At 38.9% G+C, this 23726-nt stretch overlaps 1 protein-coding gene across 4 annotated transcripts; it reads left to right on the forward strand.

Moving 5' to 3' along the window:
- Positions 1–44: 44 nt before the first annotated feature.
- LOC138196184 (prolyl 4-hydroxylase subunit alpha-2-like) lies at positions 45–22494 on the forward strand. 4 transcript variants are annotated; one of them, XM_069145983.1, is made up of 15 exons: positions 45–172; positions 7647–7749; positions 9060–9156; positions 9650–9801; positions 11717–11854; positions 12455–12694; positions 13801–13997; positions 14989–15165; positions 15603–15673; positions 15879–15978; positions 16556–16609; positions 17270–17335; positions 18971–19039; positions 19395–19491; positions 20722–22494. In XM_069145983.1, exons 2-15 carry the CDS (start codon positions 7665–7667, stop codon positions 20790–20792), a joined length of 1614 nt encoding a protein of 537 aa, XP_069002084.1. In that variant the 5' UTR covers positions 45–172; positions 7647–7664; the 3' UTR covers positions 20793–22494. The 4 variants fall into 4 exon arrangements, 3 of the variants coding, with proteins under 3 accessions (XP_069002084.1, XP_069002085.1, XP_069002083.1); XM_069145984.1 differs by lacking the exon at positions 45–172 and adding an exon at positions 271–324; XM_069145982.1 differs by lacking the exon at positions 45–172 and adding an exon at positions 684–786.
- Positions 22495–23726: the final 1232 nt, after the last annotated feature.

Genomic DNA, 23726 nt, shown 5'->3' on the forward strand with positions numbered 1-23726 from the left:
ATTCGACGTTTTTTTTTTTTTTTTAACTCAGTCCTGCAGGAGATTCTGTACGTGGCAGCGTTTACGACCCCTCTCTGTACTATTCATAACCCCGGGTTGGCAAGTGGGTACGTCCACACACCAAAACGTGACGATCCTCTTTTTTTAAAAAAAAACCCCCACGGGATTAAAGGTAAGGAGACATTAAATGCTGTCGGCTGTTTGATTGACATCACTGCCGCTTCCTTGAGCTCGCGTGCCTCCCGAACATGCTGGGATGGTTGTCAATAACCGGGTCCAACAGGCTCCGGTTGTTTGTTTTAGACGTGTTGTGCTACGAAGAAGGTAAAAAAAAAAAAATTTTTTTTTTTACAACGACTGGGTATTAGGCAAGGTCTGTGTTTATTTCCGTCTTGTTTTTGTTGTTGTTGTTTTGTTTCACCGTAATGCGAGACGCAGCCGGGCTGTCGGGTTACAAATGTTTCACAGCTGAAAGGGAGAAAGTTTTGAAAGTTTGCGCGAACTTCGTGACCGAGCAACTCCCACCGTGTTGTTTACATGTTACACGCACGCACACGCACACACACACACACACACACACACTTCCAAGCGAAAGTGGACACGATTCGGTATAATTCGTCACAGCGAAAAGATCAATCTCTGCGCACGTAGCACTCAAAGTAAAATGCTGCAGGACATTCGCAGGAGAAGACCGAGCTGAAGTGTCGGGAATTTCTAGAAACAACTGTCTTGGGCTGACGTCACTGGGACGACTACCAGCTGGAGAGGATGAGCAGCAGTCTCCGGGTCAGGAAGAGTGAGATTTATCCAAAACTCCTGTCCGTAGTTTATTATCCTGTTGCCGGTTTACTTAAAACGGGTTAAACTAACAAACCGGTTTTTTTTTTTTTTTTTGGTTTTTTTTATTGGAGAGGAAATGGTCCTGATGGAAATTGTGTTAACAGCTGACTTAGCCCACTGGATATTAATGGGTGTAAAGGAAACTAGAGCTGCAAATAAGAATTATTTTCGTCAACAATGAATCTTAATTATTTTTATTTTTTTTCCATTTATCAATGAGCTGTTTGGTCTTGAAAATGCCGAATCATGGTGAGAAAGGTCGACCCAAAATCCCAAGGTGCAACCTAAAATGTCTTGCTTTGTCCTGACCAGCAGTTCCACAACCAAAACTCGGTTTATTATGATTGAGGATTAAAGGAACCAGATAATATTCATATTTAGGAAGCTGAAATCAGAGTTTTTAGTATTTCTTTTCTTCGTTGAAAATTACCCGAAAGGATTAATTGACTGTCAAAATAGTTTTCTGTTTATCAATGAATTGATTAAAGCTAAATAGTGCAGCTTTACTGGGCTTCTATTTCATACAACCAGTTAGATACTACTATAAAAGGTATCTCGCCATGGGAACCAACCCGGACTGCAACTTATGGTTATTTCCATAATCAGTTTAACACGTGATTACGCTTTTCATGAATTGTTTGTTCTATAAAATGTAAGCAAAATAGTGGAAAAAAAAGTATTATTATTATTATTATTTTTTTTTTTATTTTTTTACAAGTCCTCTATTTGAAGAAGCTGGAAATTTTTGTTTTGAAAAAAAAAATGATCGATCAATTCTCCAAATAGCTGAAAAGTCACATTTGCCGATCAGCGAATCGTCAGATTGTTCCCGATCTACATACAGGATGAGCGAATTCACGCTGCTCGAACAAGAGCCAGCAGCTCATTGGCTTCAAACAATCGTTGGTAGATAAAAAGCTAAAAAAAAAAAAAGCCTTTGCCTTTATCCACCCTCAGCAAATGGCACGTAATGTCACTGAACACAAAGCCGCATTATCGGAGGCTTCGTGGCCGGCAGGTAAGTGATGCCCTGCAGCACAATGTCAATAATTGAACGTGGCAGCCATTGGGGTGTGTATAAATGGACGGCAGCAAATAGAAGGATGCCATAAATCTGTCGGCAGTGATTAGGCCGGAAGGCAGGTGACGTGCACACTCAGAAAACGATGCCTCGCTAGAATACAGCAGGGAAATGCTCGGAACAAAATCTCTCGCCGTCTTCCACTTTTACACGTTCACCTTCTCACTAAAATAAGTTGCAGCTACTGTCCCGGTTATGTCTGCTTATCCAAAGTAATGAAGCAACGCGATTTTCATGTCTGGCTGATTTACATTTCTTACAACAATCTTCTTTCTTGTCTAAATATCATTCACGAGAGCACTCTGTTTACATATTCGAAAAGGGGTTTTGGAAGTGAATGGAGTGTTTGTGTACTCTCGCTTGTCTATATGCACACTCGCTTATGTAAACGAACACGCACAACTTCGAGCCAGTATGTAAATACTTTGTCTGAGATGCACTCTGTAACCCTGTGCTGCGAATAAGCTCCTCTGCCAGGCGTTTTTGCAGCACAGCCGTTTGGTTATGGATTTTTTTTTTGATATTACTATAGTGTGGCTGCCGAGCAAAGATGGTTGACCCTCAAAATATAACTGATTATACAACCTTTTTTTTTTTTTTTTTTTTTTTTTTTAGTGTTTAGCATGATGACTTTTTATTTATTCATTTTTTTCAGCTCATTTTATTAAAAGCAAATGTGCCTTAACTTCAACCACATATGGCCAACAGAAATCACTGAGAATTTTTTTTTTTTAACTCTTTGCAATACTCTGAGATTTTCTACGCTGGACTCTGGCTGAACTTCGTGTGGAATATTCACCTCCAAATTGTCTCCGTGTGGGGGAAGGTGCCATTAGCAGTCTTTCTGTTCGCTGGCTGTGGACACGTGCAAAATTGCTTCACAGCTTGTACTTTATTCACCCCTCATGTGATGTTTAGTGGAAGTGAAAGTCACAAATCTTTCTGCTTGAACCTTGAGTGAACCAGGAGTTCAGAGGGAATCTGGCGATCAATAATGATGCTGAGAACATCTTGTGTTTCATTCGATAATTATTCAAAGCTTTACATGTCCAAAAAACACAAACAGCAAAAAGTTTAATTTTAATCTAAGTTGAGTGTAGTCTGATTGAGGAGGAGCTATTATTTTTCCTCCCCGCAGTGTAAATTGAAATACTCGGAGCAACAGCAGTGACAAGTGTAAATGTGACATTGTTTTCATTGCTAGAGGAAAGTTAAGTCTTTTTCAGACTGACAGCCAGAGTTTGTCTGAGCATGTTCACAGCCTGCCTGTGGATATTGCACATTCTGCACGAGGTGTTTTATGTAACATGCATGTGTTACACTGCAAATGTAGATTAATTCTGTGTGTCTTTCCTGTGTTCCTCTCTCTCTCTCTCTCTCTCTGTGTGTGTGTGTGTGTGTGTGTGTGTGTATATATATGGGTGTGGGTGCATGCCAGTCCTGCTTACTGATTACCATCAGTCGGGAAATTATCTGTTTAGCATCAACTATATACAGTCTCAGTGCACCATTTCCAGGCCTCACGGTGTGGGGGGAGTTGGCAGCTGGAAAGTGTCTTTTCCCTCCTGTGAGGACCTCGGTTTTCAGGCATGCACCTGGAATTTGGTGTTTGCTGGTTATGAGAAAGGTAGTGTCTCAGGGAGGGTCGATTTATTTCTCTTTTAAGGATAAGGGACTCTGATCAGAGGTCACAGGGAGCTCAAATCAAATAAAGTTTATTGATATACGCATAAACTCCTACTATTTCACTCTCGTCATGTCACATATTTCCTGTAAATAGGACTCTGAAAGGCATGTTTAGTTTGCAGAAAACATTCCCGACAGCTATTGCAGGTTTCAAAGGAAGTTTGGCTGAGGTCTTTGGCAACAATGTTGACATAATGTTTCATGTTGTCTTGACAACGCTCCCTTCACTGCTTTTTGCTTCGGTGTTGCTCCTGTTTGCTTCTCTTATCAAACTATCTGGAAAGAAAGGATGAGAAAGATCACTTTTATCGTTTCCTGAAATAAACTGTTATCCTTTCATCTTGACATGTTTTAAATCTGCTCATAAGAAGGTGAATCACTGTATTTTCCCCCAGTTGGCACTAATGTGACCAAAGACAGCTGTTGCTTGGAACCAGCCAGGTTTTTGTCCGGAGTTTTATTGTCAAGTGAGGTCCAGCCGAAAAGTAGAACAAGATTACTACAGATGTTGAAAACAGTTCTTTTGGAGTAAACATTTAAGCCAAAGGAGCCCCAGCTCCACTGCAGACTTTGGATCCCAAGTGCTTTGCCAGAGAGTGTGTCTCTTATCTCTCTCATAGAGCCACAACTCCAAACAGTGAAACTCCGGAGAAACTTCACCCCAACAGAAACAAGCAGAGGTGCTGCACTCACTTGTAAACCAATGAAGGAACAACAAAATGTTGAAGAAGCCTGCTAAATCAGTGTAGAACGGAGAATGGAGAGACCAGAGATACTATCGCACATCCTGTATCCCAAAAGGGGGAATCAGAGCACTGTCTTTATCCAGTCTTTCATTTTTTAATTTTTTTTTTGCTGACCTCCATTCTTATTGTCTTCAACACTGGTCTGGGAGACGGGAAGAAAATTTGATCGTTTTGGTCTACAGTATGTTCAGAATACACCTTTCCGTCCTGCACTCTCTTGACAAATCATATCATACCCTGTCTTGTCCTCTCCTCAGTGCTATACCCTATATCTCCAGAAATGCCACGCAAGGGTCAGGACTCAGGAACATTTGGGTAGCAGGCCTCTTTTGCAGGAATGTGACTGGGTGTTACGGCCTGCAACTACAGGCAAGACTCTGTTTGAGCTAAGCAATCGTACTGGCTGTAAATTACAAAGCGGGGAGGTTTGGTCAGTTAATTTGTAGTTTGGGACTGTGGTGATATGTATCTGGCCTAGCACTCACTAAGTCAACCAAAAACACTTACAGCTAAAGTGGAACGAAAGCCCCTGTCAAGTAAGGAGTAGAGTTCTCCTTTGAGGGCAAAAAGATAACATTAAATTATATCTGTGGTGTATATTTCAGCTGTAATGTCAGCAATATTATACAGAAAAAACTAGAATAAATACAGGACACTCCATTTCACAGTTTATATTAAAGAACACAAATGACACAAATTACTGCCAGCTGACCGTGAGGACCACGCATGCACAACCACTGTCTCTAAAACACACCCAGTGCAAAGCAGTGCCAAGAGCCACGCAGGTGTCTTTCCTAGTTTCAGACTGATGCAGTTATTATTTACTCATGCGCCACTCATCTTATTTAAATAGCAAATATACTTGCGTCCATCTGCGCGCCCATGGCCGTGTTGGTCTTAAAATGAGGCGAGCCAGTCACATTGTTGGTGCATTTTTATCTTGAGGCGGTGGACAGCAATTGTGCAATTGACTATCCAAACCACGTGTTAATTCATTGGCTCAGGATTTTACTCTTATTTTCAGAGCACATTATTGACACATGGACATGCAGCAGCTCAAAAACATGCAATAGATTAAAGGTAAAAAAATATTCTACTGTTAAAGATTATTATTATTGTTGTTGTTGTGTACATCAATGTGCTAATACACTTTGTGATTGTGAAAGCATTAAAATATGTGTAAGTATCCTTAGTCATATAATTTGAAAGAAGCTCAAGACTGGTCAGTGACTTAGAGGAGGCTTAGTTTTGTTTTCAATGTAGTATTCTTTATTTCCACATACTATTGTCCTATTGTTCCCACCTGGTCCAACTCTCAACAAAGGGCAATTGTGCAGCTCTCCTACGTACTGTACATCTAGGAGCAATTCATTTACTTCCAAGCCAGAAAGGAAAACTAAATATGTGTTACTCTTTTGATTTTAGGCCCAGTCGAATTCTGGAATGTTTGATATCTATCGTCTCACATCTAATGTGGTACATTCCAGTGTAATAACTATAATTGTCAATGTTGCAACTAAAAATGCAGAAAATGAGTTCTTTTCTTTTGACAACATAAGTAGAAATCACATTGACTTTCTGTACATTTTTTCAGGCATTTCACAGCACCTCTCCAGTACTGCTTTTTGTTTGTAGATTACATTATATGGATGTTCTGGATGTTTACCCCATTAAAAGGATCCAATTGTCACAAATAAGCCAAAATTTACCCTCTAGTATGTTTTTTTTTTTTTTTTACAAAAGACTATTAATATCATTGGCAATGTGTTGCATATGTTCCTTCCTTTTGGACACTATGTTGGTGTCATAGTCTCACCGTGACCTAAGGTTCAAACTAAGTATACACCTCATGCATTAAAATTGTCACAGTATTGTGGCAACATTAGAAAGTCGACTTGTATTTTGTCAGCAGGTGTCACGAAAGTGAAAGGATTTCTTTTTCACCTGGAGCAGATTTCTCAACAAGCAATCACTACACTGTCAAATAAAGTGACAATTTTCTGCTTCAGATCCCCTGTTTCTCTAAGCCTTTGATTATATGGTTGTGCAGACAGAAGTATGGAGTGGGTCTGTGCTTACGTCTGGAAGCATGGATGTGTATGTACAGTGTATGCATGTTTTACACAGGCAACAGTATTAGCAGCAACAGCAGCAGCAGCAGTAGTAGCGGTCCCCACTGAGAAGTGATGTGGTGAAGCAGAATTAGACAAAATACAAGAGAAAGTGGAACAGAGTCACTTTTCACAAAGAAAGCTGCTCTCAGACCTGGACGGTGAACAGAGACTTTCCACCAGTTGATACGTCCGTATTTTGTCCTGCTTTCTCAGCTTCAGTTCTATTGTTGGCTCTGAAGTAGCTGAAAGTCCACACGTCTTGAGTTCCTTTTGCCAGAGATAACATTACTACTCACACAATGTGGCAACTTCTGACAAGAAAATCATAATAAGCATAAAAACAATGGGCTGTTTGAAAATGAAGCCGACTGGCTCACTTTGTGTTTAGTCCAGAGTTGCATGTAATGTTTTGTTAAATATATCAAATGCCTCTTAAATGTCTGTAAAGGATATCATTTGTTATTATTGGATTAAGGTAAGAACTTTAAAAGAGATTTACTTTGCAAGCTCTGGTTTAATATTTCATTACAAAGGACACTGCCTGAGCTTTATCATACGCATTTTTTATAAGGAATTTTGTGGCAATTTTGAACTCTAGAGGAGGAGAATAAAAAGGAAAATGTACTCAAATGGACCTTACATGAACCAGATGGTCAATGAGATATAGACCCCTTACCTTACTCTTCTGTAGATACATAACGTTTAATTACAAAACTACACTTCTATCTTTCCACGCTATTTCCACTCTATTATTTATTTCTCGATGGGAACTGGGCACTGCGGCAGTAGTGACTCATTTATAGGAAACATGCTGGAATATTGTTAGACCATCAGCTAATTCAGCATGGAAACAACGAATCATTGGATAAGCCTTTGCCTCAGGGTAACACAAACTTTATTTATGTATGTGGTTTAAGAATCGCGGGATTGAAATACTGTTTCTCAGCCTTTTTTCTGTTATTGTGAAAGAAAAGCACAGTGTCAATTATGGATGACAAAGTGTAAAATATAGTTCTAAGAGGAACAGGACAGTCTGTAGTGAAAACAAAATTATACTTTATCCCTAAATCTATACAGACTGCAGGGGGTAAAAATCTCCCCCTGTGTTTTAAACAGTCTGGCACAAGTTGTTCATTTTGCCCTCTGTGTGAAATGATGTGATTATGTTTGTCATTGCAGGTTATTGAACGAGGCAGAATGAGGAAATCCCCGTTTTTCTTCTCCTGGGTTCTGCTCTGCTGCTGGTGCTGGACCATACAGGGAGAGATCTTCACCTCCATCAGTGGGTTTCACCATTTTGTTTATTTTCTTCAATTCTAATGTCCATACTGAGATTTGTTTCTGTTTGATACTTGCCCTACTGCTATGTGTACTTAGGGATATGTTGTAGAGTCGACATACCATAGTAATATTCCTGAAAAAAAGTCCCTCCTTTGGAAAACATCAAAATCACCTCGGTAATAATTACACATTTCATAAATATTAATAATGTTATCTGTTCCATTAAAGGTTAACAAAACCAACACAAAATAAAACGTGTTTACCAAATATTCTCAGCGTTATTGTTAACAGTCTCCCATTTTAGGGAGAAAAACAAAATCACAAAAAGCAGAACTAGGTAATTTAGTCCCTGAGGAAAGCATGCCTTTACTCTGCTGTAAAAAGGTATTTAAAGGGAGGATGTGGCGAGAAGGGCAGTAAAGTCTGACTTTATTTAGTCCAGAATAACTTGATTTTTTTTTTCTTTACTGAATCAGTGAAGGGAAAAATCACATTGTGCTCAAACAGACATGGAGCACGATTTCTGTAGATGACCTCACCTAATGAGAAATGAGAGAATATTCTCACCAAAAAAAGGCTCAAAAACTCTTTCTTTCCTTTTTGTGCAACTACATGTCGTTGCGTCATACCTGAGAGGAGCACTGCTGATTTACAAAAACTGCCTTTGCTCAGTATGCGTCACATCACTCGGCAGGTTGCGTCCTCCGGGTTAAACAGTCACTCAGATCACACTGATTTACTGCACTTGGCTGATCAGTTGTGCTGCTTGCATGCAGAAACAATTAAAGTGTTTCATTATCCCTTTTCTCTGGCAACCCCATGTAAATTTATCATGGTTGGGCGTCGCCATGAAAATGTTTACTAAGCTCACAACACCCCAACCATCTCTTCAAAGGCTCACAGGATGCTCGCCCAACTGTAGTGTGCAGAGTAATTCTATACGATCAAAGCCCCACAGTTTGTGGTTGTCGATTTATTTTTAAATCTGAGAAAAACTATTTTAACAGAAATGTATTTTATGGGTCGTAAAAGCAAAGCACAACAGATGTACGAGTTCTCATTGGGATTGTTGGATTACTTATTGCTTGACGGAGCTCTGAGTTAGAAATGACTTGGACTTAGAGTTTATTAGACTTAGACTTTATTAATCCCACAGTGGGGAAATTTAGTAGCTAGTAAATGGGTAGCTGTGTCATTGCTGATACTAAACCTGAAACATGTCAGCAGTAATACAGCACAGGGTGATGCTGATTTCATCTTCACTGACGCTTCGAGCTCATGTACAATATCTATCTGTCTGTGTTTTTGTAGGCCAAATGACAGACCTGATTCACACAGAGAAGGAGCTGGTCCAGTCTCTGAGGGAGTACATCAAAGCAGAGGAGTCCAAGCTTACTGCCGTCAAAAGGTACACGCTGTAACTTTAAAACAGCTCAAATGTACCTAAACACAAGTATTGTTCAGGTACAGTTTTGAGGTACTAATGTTTTATTGAAGTATATCATTCATATATTTTTTTTTATACTTGTGCTGCTATCCTGTTCTAATACGCCAAGGTTATGTGACGGCTTCAATTGCTACTTAATTTAGTTTCTTTGTTATTTAAGTAAAATCATATTTAGAATGTCAGTGTATATCTTCAGCCTTCCATGTGCAGAGCTATGTTGTTTCTAATTAATTTATACAGTGTATGGTTTATATAATGTAAAGCCACATAAGTTTCTTTTTTTTCCAGCACATTTTCACCTTTTCATGTGACCAAATAAGAGCAGAACATTCACTTTCACTTTCGCAGGAGCCAGCAATGTAAAATACAATGTCAATTTGTGCGATCTCTTTATAATGTGCAGCAGAGGCTTTTGTAGTAGTAGAAATGCTTTGTCTGTCTGTGTGTCTCTCAGCTGGGCCACCAAGCTTGATACTCTGACCAGAGTGTCCACCTCTGACCCGGAGGGCTACCTGGCCCACCCAGTGAATGCCTACAAACTGATGAAGAGACTCAACACAGAGTGGTCTGAACTGGAGATCCTGGTGCTTCAGAACCCGTCTGATGGTAATAAATATCTCCAAAACCATTTGAGAGAGCAGGAATGTGTGAAGGAGGACTGGCCAATTGTGGCGGGATTTAGCTTTGCTTGGAGTGTTAATGTTTTTCTGTGTGATTATCATATCACCCCAGCCCACGTGCATGCTGCATTCAGATAGGGTAAAAAGCTGTTTATGGTTTTGGGCTCCATGCAGAAATGGGACTGTTGCGTATGTTTGGCAGTATAATGGACACACATTTGGCTGTGATATCAAGCTTAGACTGTAAACTGCAGGTGCCTGTGTGTAACATATCGACCGAAGCATATTAAGAAACTCTATTTTTATTTGTTTTCAGACTGGTGCGCTTTTTTTTTTTTTTCTTCCCCTTTCTCGCCGCATTATTTATTCGTATATCAGGAAATAGTTATATAAATTTAAATAAATCAATTATGCACAAGTTGAAACCATTTAAACCAGATGAGACATGTGTTGTCATCATGGCCAAATCCACATCTTCAGCCTACATTCTTTCCTGTCCGTGGTAAGCATTTACACAGTACCATGTCAAATCAAATAATGTATCTCAAGGGCAGGATTCAATACTGTTTCTATGGTGCTTCTTCCAGCATGAGCAGAGAGCGAGTGGCAAGCAGCAGATATAAAATCCAGAGCGGATGTGAGTGGAGTGATTTCAGCTTTGTGGAAAGTGGACATTTCTGCTGTGCTGCTCAAATGCTCAACAGAGCTGCAGCTGCTCCTCATCTCTGCATATTTTGGCCATGCCTTCTCTTTGTTTCTTTGTGTGTGTGTGTGTGTGTGTGTGTGTGTGCGTGCGTGTGTGTGTGTGTGTGTGTGTGTGTGTGTGTGTGTGTGTTTAGACTTGGGTCCATATCTGAGTGAGGCAGATAAACTGTGTGTGCGTCATATGAATCTGTACACGTGGACATTAGTTAAGAGTGAGAGTAGAGAGGATGGATGTAAACCTCATAAATATAAATAGATAGAAGATGGACAGTATTTTGTTATAGCTTAATATGTAATGCTTTTTCCTTTTCCTTGATCAACAATTGTGTTTTTCTCTTTACGCTTTGGTAACACACGTGAATTCACTTGTCAAAAATGTAAAAGAAAAACAGACTCTGGAAAAGAACGACAGAGTTTCTCAGGCGTTGATGGAGAGTGAAAGCCAAAGGGAGAATGTATGATATGAAATTCTTCAAATACTGGCCAATGATATTGCTGCTCATTATCTGCTAACAAGCTCACTATATCACATTGCAAGTTGATAATATGTCAATGTTGTGTTTACAGCATATTTCTGGTGGCCACAAATCTGTTGCAGCAGGTTTAATGCGTTTGAGTTATATGAATTAAAATCATGAATGTTTCTGATGACTATAACGGGAATATTGTCTCAGTCTTAGGTGGAGGGGGGGAGGGGTCATGTTAAATTGATCATTGATTATGTAAAATGAGATGTAAAAGTAATAAAACATAGGAAAAAAAAAAGGTTGAAGGAGTTTAATGCTGGTGCCCATGTTCTCCCATGATGTTTGTTTTGATAAGGTGCAGTCACACCTTCCCACACTCCTTTTGTGTGAATGTGCCATGTGCTAAACATGGCTTTGCATGCTTAACAGGTTTGACTGGCTGCCAATGGAATCAAAGTTCTGTGTTAGTAAGTAAAATGAAAAAAAACAAAAACACTTTTACGTATTTGAAAATTAGGAACATTTGAATAATTTGTCTATATTTCTGTGGGTTTGCAATTTTTATTTTTATACCGTACACTATTTTAGCTTTAGGTTGTTAAAATATTTCAAAGTTAACATTAACTTGGTTTGTCCTATCCTTAGGCTAATTTGATGAGTCAGTAATTCACCTAGTGTTATTTCTTTCATTGACATTTCTGCATGAATGCTGTCTTACTTTCTGTCCAGGGTTTATCTCCAACATGTCCATACACAGACAGTACTTCCCAGATGCGGAGGATGAGACGGGCGCAGCCAAGGCGCTGATGCGTCTTCAGGACACGTACCAACTGGATTCTGAAGCCTTCTCCAGGGGGAAACTGCCAGGTAACCAAGGAGTGTGCACTGATGATGCAACGATGCATGCATACGTTAAAAGGGGGTAGAGAAAGGCATACATTGAAAAAAGAAAGGAGGGAAGGCAAACTGCTGTGTTTCCATGTATGTGCCTCTCTCTCAGTCCCCACTTTTTAAAGATTAAGGGCTTTAGTTAATGGTGCTTTAAGTGAAGAGTGACACTATTTTAGAGCCCAGTTTCTGGGACCTGACTGGATTTGGGGATTTTCTCTCTTTGTGGTTAGGTAATTTAGGACTCATTTATGATTGAATCATGCACAGACACATGTTGCATTCCTCAAACTCGTCAGCTTTATTTGTTTATAACACCCTTAATCACATTCACTTTTGATAGGATACAGATTGAAGGGCTTAAATCGAGCAGTAAACACTGGAAATCGAGCAGTAAACTGCCATCTGCAAATTGGTCTTGTTTTATCTTGGAGTTACGGAAGTCTGAAATTGCACACACACGGGTTTCAGAAAAAAAAAAAAAAGAAGCACTCTTTAACGTCCTCTAATGATGTAAAGTATGGGATAAATATGTCATTAAATTGATCAGTAATTCAGTAATATCGAATCCTTCCCCAGGTATGCACTCCAATGCGTTACTGACAGTGGACGACTGCTACGACATGGGAAAGACGGCTTATAACGACGCAGACTACTACCATGCTGTTCTGTGGATGCAGCAGTCCTTGAAGCAGCTGGATTATGGAGAGGAAGCTGTGGTTTCCAAGGCGGACATTTTGGACTACCTCAGCTACTCTGTTTACCAAATGGGTGACCTACCTCGAGCCATTGAGCTGACACGGCGGTTGGTTGCTATTGGTAAGGAGCTGGATATGCAACAACTGACCTTAAATCGGGATGCACACCAGTTCACATTTACACATACACTCATTCATTTATCCAGCCCAAGTCAGAGACAGTTCTTTTTTTAACCATAAACCGAAGGTGAATGAGTTCGTGGTCTCAATAGTGGAGGAACTAAAATAGCCCCTTTAACATATATTTAAGAAGCAATTTTTTCCATTTTCAGTTGTTTCCGATGACGCATACAGACACACCTCAGCTGACCAATACAACCCTCTACTGTGGGGTAATTGATGGGTTGCCTTCTTCCTGTTTCACTAATCACTACAGTTCACCCTCCTCTCTCGCTGCCCTGGCGCTATGCGCTTGCCAGAGCTGCAGGGTGTTGCCCATTCAAAGCAAAGGCTAGTGGTTTCATACTGTTATTTTAGTCACTGCATGATGGGTTGTGTTGACAACTGCAGCCCATCTTTTTAGAGCTTTGGTATGCTTATTTACATGTCAAGTGAAAGGAACTGAGGTACCGCAGAGTAGATATAGCACTGCTACAAAAGTAATAATTAGTATTTGAAGACATGCTTAGAACAGCTCATATATATGCAGATGTCAATTTCTGTTGTTTAGCGTGTCATTATTTCATGTTTAAATGACACCCAGCGGACTGTCGAACTGCACATTCGCCTCCTACAACAAGAACCCAGTCAGTATTAATAACATTAATACAATATGACCAGGAACTACAGTATGTCTCTAATTCTTCTCTAAGAGTCCGTGTATTTACTATAAACGCCACAAGGGGGTGTGCTAATTCTTTCCTTTAACCCTTATCTCAAGTACATGTACTTGATTACTTTTAAAAGCTGAAGACTTAAAACATACCAAAACTAGATAAACAAAGATTAACTAAGTAAAAGACACCAAGGTTTACAGTACAGCTCTTTGTTTCTTTTCTCAATTTCTGATTATTGGGACTATTTTTTTACAGTTTCATATTTGTCAGAGGTACAATGCTGTTTAAAGTAAAGCAGTTTTTTTTTATTACAGTATTTCAACTCTACAGGTTTTCCACCGCTTTCCACCAGATTTGAGACACTAACAACTATTTATTTTTATACTGACAGATTCCTCTCACCAGAGGGCAGGGGGAAACCTTCGTTATTTTGAGCGGCTACTGTTGAAGCAGCTCAATGAGGTGAACCAGCCATACCAGCTGGACTCTGAGGAACCCATCCAGCTGGGAACCTACAGCAGACCTAAAGACCACCTTCCAGAGAGAGAGACCTATGAGGCTCTGTGCAGAGGAGAGGGGATCCAAATGGTGAGACAATGAGAGGACCTGTAGCAGGGAGGCAGTCAAAATACTTGATCATTTTATATGTAACTTAAGTGTTAACATTTTGTGAAACCAAATCTTGAAGTAACTGCTTTAAGTTTATATTGCAAATATATAATTTTCATACTGATATGTATTTCTCATATTTAAAAAATAAAGCTGAAATAAAGGAGAAGTTGGCTAGAAAGAATACGTTACATGTTCGTCTGCTTTTCTGATACAGCATCAATACAAGGCAACATTAACAAAGGCTTGATTCAATTCAAATAAAATGTATTGAAGAGCAGCGAACCAGCTATAGTAAAAAAAAAAAAATAGTTTCAAATTGTTCTTTACTAACAGGTGCAATAAAACTGAAAAGGAAGATGAGAAATGTAACCGTCAAAATGTTCGAAATGATGTAAAAACCTGTATGGATGCACCATGAGTGTGCAGGACCTGTTATAGACAAAGAACAGGCAACTCTTTATCTTGTGATTTTAGATTTTGTCAGCAGGGGACGTCAAGAGAAACAGATTTTATTTTCTTTTATAGTGGTTTTACACTGCAGTTTACAGAAACACATTTTATTTTCTATAACTTCTTCAAAAAAAGGCATCAGTGGATATCTGTTTTCATCTATAGTAGCTTTAAGCGGTTCTGATATGGCTGAAAACTATCGTTAAAGAAATTGATATTTGAATGTACAAACAGGGAAAGAGCAGTAAAGCTAAACTTTAGACCACAGAGATTCAGGTTAAAGCAAAAATAATTATAAAGTGCTTAACACGTGAAGACTTAACAAACCAAGATTTCTATCTAGTCTGTAGCACAGTTTAGACACTGAAAACAGGTCACAGCTTGGTGAGGGGCAGCTATCCCCTGCTGAGACGCTGCATCAGAAACACGTGTAATCACTTACTGGTTATATTCAAGTGAATAATTATATAAAAATGACAAAAATGATAAATTCTGGTTATTCTTGATATTTCACCAGAATGAAGCGAGGCGGAGCCGCTTGTTCTGTCGCTACCAGGATGGTAAAAGGAACCCTCGTATCCTGCTGAAGCCCATGAAGGAAGAGGACGAGTGGGACAGCCCCCACATCGTACGCTACCTGGACGTCCTGGCATACGAGGAGATTGAGAAGATTAAAGAGCTGGCAAAACCCAGGGTGAGACAAGAAGCAGTCAATAAATAATAAATAAAATGTCACATTGTCAATGGAATTAGTCAGTGCTGTACACATGCAAAATGTAGTTATTGTGGTGCATTCCTCTAAAAGGTGTACATATAATCCTCAAACAACAGAAGATTTAGTTATTCTGAAATTAAATAGGACTAATTAGGAGAAAAAATTATTTTTTTCCCATTAACCTATTACTGGTGCAGTTTTTTTTGTTTGTTTCAAAAACATATTTAGAGTAAATTACACAGAGCAATCATTTCTACATCGTGAATGTGTAAAAGCTGTTCTCTGAATCTACATATACAATAAAGGATGAGGCATAGTGCAGATTGATGACAGAGAGTGGATTAACAATGGAAATAATGCATAAATGCTCATGTATAATATTTCTTTGTGTTTTTTTTATTCTTTTTTTTTTTAAGCTTGCCAGAGCTACTGTCCGTGACCCCAAAACAGGCGTCCTGACCACAGCCAACTACAGAGTATCAAAAAGGTAACTCATTCAGGGGAAGGTATAGAGCCCCTGAGTGGTCATGGCGAGATTTCTTTTGACGACTACTTTAGCTTTACCTCTCAATATACTAACGACCTCTTTACAAGTCGAATATCACAAAGTTAGATATACATGTTTCTGTGCGTGCGTGCGTGCGTGTGTGTGCGTGTTTACCATGTGCTTATGGATGTTTGTGTTTCTTCAGTGCATGGCTGGAAGGAGAGGACGACGCCGTCATTGCCAGAGTCAATCAGAGAATAGAAGACATCACTGGCCTCACAGTAGACACTGCAGAGTTACTGCAGGTAATGTACCTCATTCTACAGCTTGACATGAATTACTACATTTTCTCAAATGTTCTGGTTTTATTAAGAAGAATTCTCACTCTGTTTTAAAAAAAATATTTAGCATACAATGTTATACCATGGACATAAAAAAAAAAAACATAAAAATGAAAACCACAAACAGTAGAGTTGGACGAAGGATAATTAAGTCCTTCTACAGAAGCAAGTATTTTGACATTTTTTTTTTGTCGTGTATCTTTTCAAAGTATTATCCATATGTATATATCCATATTGAGGTCAATCACAGATTATAAGAAGATCTGTTACGATAACTAGTTTAAAGGCACCCAGTCTGACGCCACCTGTAGGACTGTGTACCACGTTGCAATCGAAAAACGGCTGATGAGAAAAATGGTCAACTAATTGTTTTACCTCTTTTGGAGACTTTCTGACTAAACACATTTGTGCTTTTAAGTTTTTGTGTATTTGCACAAGTTAAATGAAAGACAAGGCAACAGAATTACAAAACAACTTAGAGCCCAGTTGAAGGAGGGGCTTATTCATTACCTCTTTATCACATTTGTCGATGACTGACCAGGTTGCAAACTACGGCGTTGGAGGACAATACGAGCCACATTATGACTTCTCCAGGGTGAGTTCACTCTTTGGGTGAAAGCTTGTGTGGGTATGCGAGTGTAAAAACTGCTCTATTTTTTTCTTGACATGCTTCCTCCCCCCCCCCCCCCCCCCCCCAAAAGATTCCATAAATATTTTCTGATATTTACTTTGGAGATCTGAGCTGGGGTATTTTTGCGTTGTATCTGGCAACTCTTCTATGAATTTCATGTGATCTTCAGCTGTATGTACTTCGTACATCAGCGCAACTGCTGCAGAATGACTGATTCAATCATATATCATCTGAGGATAAGAATGTAAGGAATAATTAAAATGATTCCTATTAACTGCCTTCTATTAAATTAAGTAAATATCTGCTTATATGATTAATACAAGTTTTCTGTGTTATCTTTGTATTATGTGCTTTTAAGCATATAATTTGAAGCTATTTGATCTTGTAAAAGATTACAGTCTACAGTTCGATTTGAGTGCAGTTTTTGCCCAGAGGCAGGCTCCCCAGTGTGCATATATTTGGTGATGGGTTAAACATATAAACATCTGTTGCAGCGTCCTTTTGACAGCAACCTCAAGGTCGATGGAAATAGACTTGCTACCTTCCTAAACTACGTAAGTAATGTGTGTGCGAGTGTGCAGTTTTTTCATCATGTATTTTCACTTTTAAATTTTATCTCTGTAGAAAGATGAACCTGATGCTTTCAAAAGATTAGGCACTGGAAATCGTGTGGCAACTTTTTTAAACTACGTAAGTACGTGCATCCAGTCGCCGTTGACTGATGGATGGTGGTAACCCACTGTCAGTATTTTTCTTGTAGCTTCATGGATATAAGCTCTGGTTCAATCTTGGACTTGGATTGATTGACTTTTATTGAATTGTTCCGTTGTGTGGCGCTAATTAACCCCCAGTGTGACATTACATTTTTATAGTTCACAGATTAATAGAACTACTTATGGGGAAAGAGGCTGTAATGTTTCTACAGATTTTGGGGAGATGATACTCTCAAAAAAATGTTGTGAATAAATATCCCATCTGACTGAGGAACTTTGTAGACAAGGATCTAAAATTAACTGTTTTCTGTCAATCAGTTCCAGTACATATTGTGGAGAGTTTTGTTGGCCATTCCCCATTAACCTGCTGGTAAAGAAGCCACATTTTGTTTTGCCCTTTCTAACATTGAGATGTACAAAATAGTATGTAGAGTATGCATCCAATTTAAAAAAAAAAGAAAAAGAAAAAAAAAAAAGACTTTATTTGTACTGCATGTATCTTTCTTCGAAATAATCAGTGATTGAAGTTCACTTTTTGCCTTGATATGTGACATGGATGTGCTATAGCATGGTATTCTGAGACATTAATTTAAAACTTCTCTAAATATACAAGTTTAAGTTGATCATGAGATATGGAAAGGGTAAAACAGTACATCAGAACAGAATATAATAAAACTTTTGTTTCCCGCAAGGAGCTTACGGCGGGGTAGGAGTAAATCCAACATGGATAAGACATAGCAGTTTATCTCATTAACTAAAGCATTACAAAGTTAATTAGGAAAAACGTTTAACTGTGTAACTGTTGAAAATGGCCCAGATAAAAAAATTGATGATGCTGACACATGCTTACAGCATAAGGAGAAAACCTCAGGAAGCAATAATCACTTAGAACACAATAATTGTGTTTTTAGAAACTACTGATTATCACATGTTTTTCGACATGTTTCACGTTGCTTTGAAAAAGAAGATCATTAAAGCAACTGTATATTTTGCAAAACCACAAACAGAAGTGTCTTTGTTTGTTTTTGTCAGGATTGTTAAGTACCAGTGTGTAATCTTTATTATATATTATTGTTTTTTTGTATATAAAATCCTATGGTTTGAGTAAGAATTGGTCTGATATGGTTTTTCCACAAAAAGTCCCTCAATTATCTTGTAAAAAAACCAACTAAAATGGCATCTATTGTTTCTTATTCAATAAAAAAAATGCTTTCAGAATCTATGAATATGCAAATGTACTTGCATGACAGTGAATTATGAGACGCATGTCTTGTATTTCACTGTAAAGTCGATTCTCATTGTAAGTGCACTGGAGGTTTCAAGTTTCCACATTATACTTGTGTAAATTGAACTGGTCCAAGATTGGCAAATCATGGCCATCATCAGGCTCGCCCCTTAAAACGTTGTATTTTTAATGAGCACAGAGAAAATTTGTCTCTTCAGCAGATCAATATGAAAACAGCCTTCAAGTTTTAAACTCTGCACACACATCACTCTGCACAGTGATGCTCAAATATTCAACTGTAGGAACCAGAAGAACAAACATATTTTTGAGCGGAGGGGGAATCGTGGAAAACCCAAAGTTTCTAACCTGTTTGTTGTCTCTTCTCAGATGAGTGATGTTGAGGCGGGAGGTGCCACCGTCTTCCCTGAATTTGGAGCTGTAATTTGGCCTAGAAAGGTGATAACAACAGACTGTGTGTTTCTGTGGTACACGCGAGTGAGTTTGTAAAAAAGAGCTACAGTAGGTTTCATTTAATGTTTTTAAAACATGTTCCATTTTTACTGCAGGTGTCTCCTAGCTGCTAGGTTCCCTGTAGTTTTTTTCTGTATTGTAAAAGGCAAAGGAATGTCTGCATGAGAGACTGGTGGGAAAGCATATGGCTGCAATAAACCATTCTCAGCATGTAACCTACGTGCTCCAGGTTCTTTTCAATCTAGCATTTGTCTTTTTATGTGGTGGAACTCCACATGCCCTCACTCTTATACATATTGGATGTTACTTTAGTTTTTGCATGTTGTTCATTTCTCCACAGGGGACAGCAGTTTTCTGGTATAATCTGCTCAAGAGCGGGGAGGGAGACTACAGGACCAGACATGCAGCCTGTCCGGTCTTAGTAGGCAGTAAATGGGGTGAGTCAAAGTTCAGATTTAGGACTTACTAAAGGCGATTTCAAATTGGCTAAACTGTAACTAAGAATCAAACACGTGAATGAATTAGACCTGTCTGATATCAAAGCTATAATAATGTAGTCGACTGTAATGCATTCCATAAGATAAAACTCTCCGGTTAAACAAACAAAAAAAACCCATAACAATTACAGTTTGGTTTAAATAAATGATTCAGTTTACTTTGTTTTATCTATGTGATTATATTATTACATGATTCCAGTGTCATCATACACGTAATACGTTTTATTTCCCAGCTCTACCACCGATGGTAATATTTAACCTTTGCTGCTGTAGCAACTACCACAGCTGATTTTGAATTTACACTAGTTTCCTGTGTTACATATTTTCCATATACCTTCATACTGGTGCAGTGTTGGAGGAATTGCTGTAACTTTACATCAGGGAGTCAACTCTATATACACATAAAACTACCCCTCTAACTCTTGGAGCGCTAAAGGTGTGGCGTGTATTCACTTATTAACTGCAGTGTTACAACAATAATAACCCACAACTAATACCACGGCACAACGTTTTGTGACACATAAACAATTTGTAACACTAATAACACTGCTGGGTACACTTGTACAATTACAGGAAATTCTCAATTGTACCACCACCTCAGTCATGACATTGAATTGAACGAAATGAGCATCAGAATCTATTTTATGACCTGTAGGTACAGCGGTGCTCTTCTCTATGAAAAAAAATAGTCCCATTAAAACTTGTAAATGTACAAGCATTTTATTTAAGCAAAAACTCTTCATCGGATTTCCTTGTTCATGTTAACACTTGAATAAGGAAAATTGCCAATCGCTGCAGTTTAATCATGGGAACGGTATTCATGCGGGCTATAGAATGGGGTTTTAAACCGGTATGGCCTGTTTTAAACCAAAACTGTACTTGCATTAACGCTGCTACGAAGAGATGTTCATGTTCATGTTTTAGATTCATTAAGAAGCACTTGTTAATACATGCACGAAACTGAAGTGAAGGATCCTTTTTCAAAAAATTTCCCCTCGGGGATTAATAAAGTAAATACCTACCTACCTACCTACCTTTTGTTACTTTGAAAATAGTAAAAGGCTTAAAGTGTCTTATATACATATTCAGTACAATCCTCGTACACTGGCATCACTTAATTGCGTTAGTTTTTGTTTGGTCCTCAGTTGGTTGTTTTTTCCGTTTTGTCAGTGTCAAACAAGTGGATTCATGAGCGGGGTCAAGAGTTCAGGAGACCGTGTGGCCTGACAGAAGTGGACTGAAGATGTAGCCTTCGCTGCACCAAACACACTGACACATGCAAACCCTCCACAGTGCCTTAATTCTGGCAATGAAGCAACTCACAAATACATTGTACAACACTTGCACAAGTGTTCTTTTCATTAACTGGTCTGCATTATTAACAAATGGCTCACAAGGAAAGCTTGATTCCACTGGTATGTTGGCTCTAACTGAAAAATATACTTTCTTGTTTTTACCAGAAAATGTATAAATCTGCTCTCCGTCATGTATCCCGACGACACCCCAGTGCCAGTAAATGGGTATATTAAATTGAGTTCAATAACAGAAAAATGAATTAGCAAAAATTTTTACCAGATTTGTCTAGTTTTTCCAATACACGCAGTTTTAAATTACACACAAAGTGTGTACCACGAGTGTTTCGTTGCGCGAGGCCCTCGACACCGATCCACCCCCTGCTTTACTTGCTTCTCATCAGGTCTACCACGACTTGTGCCTAAATACTTTGTCAACGTCGTCTTTGCTCAAAGCAACAAGTTCATACCAGCTGTACAATGCTGATAGCTGATACCATTCCTTCTCTGCCAAATTCAAAGAATTCCTTGCTCAGCCGCTTCTGCCATTTTCCTCACTTCCTGTCACAGGCTCTGCCCCCAGACTCCAAGTTCCTGCAATAGTGCTGAGTTTGTTCACGCAACGAACTCTCGGATAACCCACCTCCACTGGTTACACGTTGCTCCCAACAGAAAACGTACACAGCTCGCCTCCATGCAACACAGGTTGCAGCTACCTGTGCCTCCTGAGCTGCATGCCTCGCATTCCACTTCCTTCCTGTCAGCGGCGCTGGTGCCAACTTTCTCAGAACATCATCTTTGCCTCCTGCCAACTGCAACCCTACTCTTACCTTTGCACACTGAAATTCCGAATGCTAATCCCAGTCTGTCGGGCTCGACAGCGGTAACCGGAGGAGGCCCCTTCCATACGCTACTGAGGCATCGGGGAACTCCCGACCATCCCCTAATATACGAATTAATCATTCTCTTCAGTCTTTCTATCCAAGAAACTTAACATTCTGTCGGTGGCCACTTTACCCTTTTGAATTGGCCAGACTATAGACGCTGCGGTTTAAAATATACCGGAAATCTTGACCTCTCTTCCTTTTTAAACCTTCACCAACAAGTCTCTTCAGCTGCCCAGCCTGCTTTACATCATTTAGCTCTTTAGTGTACCATCTCCCTCGTCTTTTCACGGGCTTATCCAACACAGGGAAAATCTTCCTCGCCTACTAAAGAAATAATCCTTTTTAACTGTCCCTTCCTTGGCTTAATCCTTAATTTAGCCCACATTTCATAGTCATTCAAACTAGAAAGGATTTGCCTGTGAAATTTTTTTTTTTATCTGACAGATATTAAAAACTAATATCTCGGTGTTTGGTCTCTCAGGTGAACAGTTTGTTTCACTGCTTCTACAACTTTGAGATCTTATCGTTAATTTAGTTAGTACCTAATTTGTTAAAAGCTATATTTTGTGATTAATTCTTTTATCATTCACACAAAAAACTGTTTTATTTGGCTTCAAACCAGACAGAGAAATACTTTTCCTCCAAACCATGTCCATTATGTGTTTATTTATATAGTGATTAAATTATTACACTGTTGTTACATTGTATCCTCCTTCTACAAGATGGCAAACAAGAAAGTCAATAAACGTTGTCTTTTATTAAAATGTTTTGTGTCTTCTGTCACAATTGCTTGTTGTGTCTCATTGTGTAATTAACTGAATAGCCTATAAAATAAAGTGTTCCTTAAGTATTAAGCTGTTACATGTGGATGTTAGGTGTCCTTCATGTAAAGCTATGCTGAGCTCTTTGAACAGCTCTTTTTGGCTAAAAAGGCACTGACAATTGAACACAGATATTCTAGCTGTCACACTTTTTAGTTTTATTATTTTCTCAACATTCATAAATCATCTCCACATTTGCTTTGCATAGTTTGTACTGGGCCTGAATGTGGCAGAGATCTTGTAAACTTGGAAGGCGGAATGTGAGCGTTCGTGACTGCTTTGCTCAGGCTTAGTAAAATTGCACTTTGTAGAATTACCAGACCTGGAATGTGTCCTGGATGATGCTTCATAATTGAGCAACTCGGAGCAAAACACATTTATCTGCCATCTGCCCGGAGTCATGACTTAACTTCCTGCAGTGAAGGAAGCTGGTATGCGTTTAGCTCATTCCTCCACTGAGAGAGCGAATAGAGGGCGGGGATGGGGAGCCAGTGACTCTTTTGGTTTCAAACTTAAAGAGATCCCGCAAGCATGAGCAAACTAAACCAACTGAGAAAATAAGCGGCTATAATCAAAGTGGTAGAATAGCCAGCATGCATAAATAAACATATTCTTCCCTCTTCCTCCCTACAGCATGTTAACAGAAGAGATTAAAATGTCTCGGACTGCAGAAAATAGAAGGAAGTGACAACCCGAATAAGGTTGATTTTGAAGACACAGAAGTGCAGGAGGTGATATCCCTTTATGCTAATTTATTTTTCTAACCAGGTAAAGTACACGAAGACATGGGTGTCATGTTTGATCTCAGACCAACAAATACAACATTTTCTATACCTTAACATTCAATACCATGTAAATATTGAAGGAATTGTTTTTACTCACTGAACATTATCCAGTTCAAGAAATCCAAAATCTGTCTAATTTTCCCCAAGAACCTTATCAGATGAAATCATCCCATCATCGACACTTATCTTGTTCCAAAGGTATACATTTGAATTGATTTTAACACCATGTTGTTAGCACTAAACTGATTATTTAGGTTACTTTGGTTGAGCAGCCATTTATACTAATATCACATACAAGTAGAAAGACAGATGCTGGAAATTTCAACTATACGTCCATCAGTTATTGTTAGTTGTCAGTGACTGTTATTGTTAATAGTAAACTATTTCATC

Source organism: Embiotoca jacksoni, unplaced genomic scaffold (assembly GCF_022577435.1).
Source record: "Embiotoca jacksoni isolate LCO1_2020_lvr unplaced genomic scaffold, fEmbJac1.0.p SCAF_13, whole genome shotgun sequence".
Classification (NCBI taxonomy): Eukaryota; Metazoa; Chordata; class Actinopteri; family Embiotocidae; genus Embiotoca; species Embiotoca jacksoni.